The sequence below is a fragment of the Austrofundulus limnaeus genome, unplaced genomic scaffold, assembly GCF_001266775.1.
Source record: "Austrofundulus limnaeus strain Quisiro unplaced genomic scaffold, Austrofundulus_limnaeus-1.0 Scaffold2602, whole genome shotgun sequence".
In the NCBI taxonomy this organism is placed as follows: domain Eukaryota; kingdom Metazoa; phylum Chordata; class Actinopteri; order Cyprinodontiformes; family Rivulidae; genus Austrofundulus; species Austrofundulus limnaeus.
Window position 1 is genome coordinate 1 of NW_013955004.1, and position 668 is coordinate 668.

At 34.4% G+C, this 668-nt stretch overlaps 1 protein-coding gene across 1 annotated transcript; it reads right to left on the bottom strand.

Moving 5' to 3' along the window:
• Positions 1 to 15: 15 nt before the first annotated feature.
• LOC106511226 (dynein heavy chain) lies at positions 16 to 655 on the bottom strand (the record flags this gene model as incomplete). Its single annotated transcript, XM_013999979.1, has 1 exon — positions 16 to 655. A coding segment is annotated over one exon (640 nt), but the record flags the coding sequence as incomplete, so codon positions are not given.
• Positions 656 to 668: the final 13 nt, after the last annotated feature.

Consider the following 668-nt stretch of genomic DNA (forward strand, 5'->3'; position numbering starts at 1 on the left):
TGTGTAGTATTATGAGTAGGATCTGTTGGATAATGTGTAGTAGTATGAGTAGGATCTGTAGGATAATGTGTAGTATTATGAGTAGGATCTGTTGGATAATGTGTAGTAGTATGAGTAGGATCTGTAGGATAATGTGTAGTATTATGAGTAGGATCTGTTGGATAATGTGTAGTAGTATGAGTAGGATCTGTTGGATAATGTGTAGTATTATGAGTAGAATCTGTAGGATAATGTGTAGTATTGTGAGTAGGATCTGTTGGATAATATGTAGTAGTATGAGTAGGATCTGTAGGATAATGTGTAGTATTATGAGTAGGATCTGTAGGATACTGTGTAGTATTATGAGTAGGATCTGTTGGATAATGTGTAGTATTATAAGTAGGATCTGTAGGATAATGTGTAGTATTATGTGTAGGATCTGTAGGATAATGTGTAGTAGTATGAGTAGGATCTGTGGGATAATGTGTAGTAGTATGAGTAGGATCTGTAGGATAATATGTAGTATTATGAGTAGGATCTGTAGGATAATGTGTAGTATTATGAGTAGGATCTGTAGGATAATGTGTAGTAGTATGAGTAGGATCTGTAGGATTATGTGTAGTAGAATGAGTAGGATCTGTTGGATAATGTGTAGTATTATGAGTAGGATCTGTAGGATAATGTGTAGT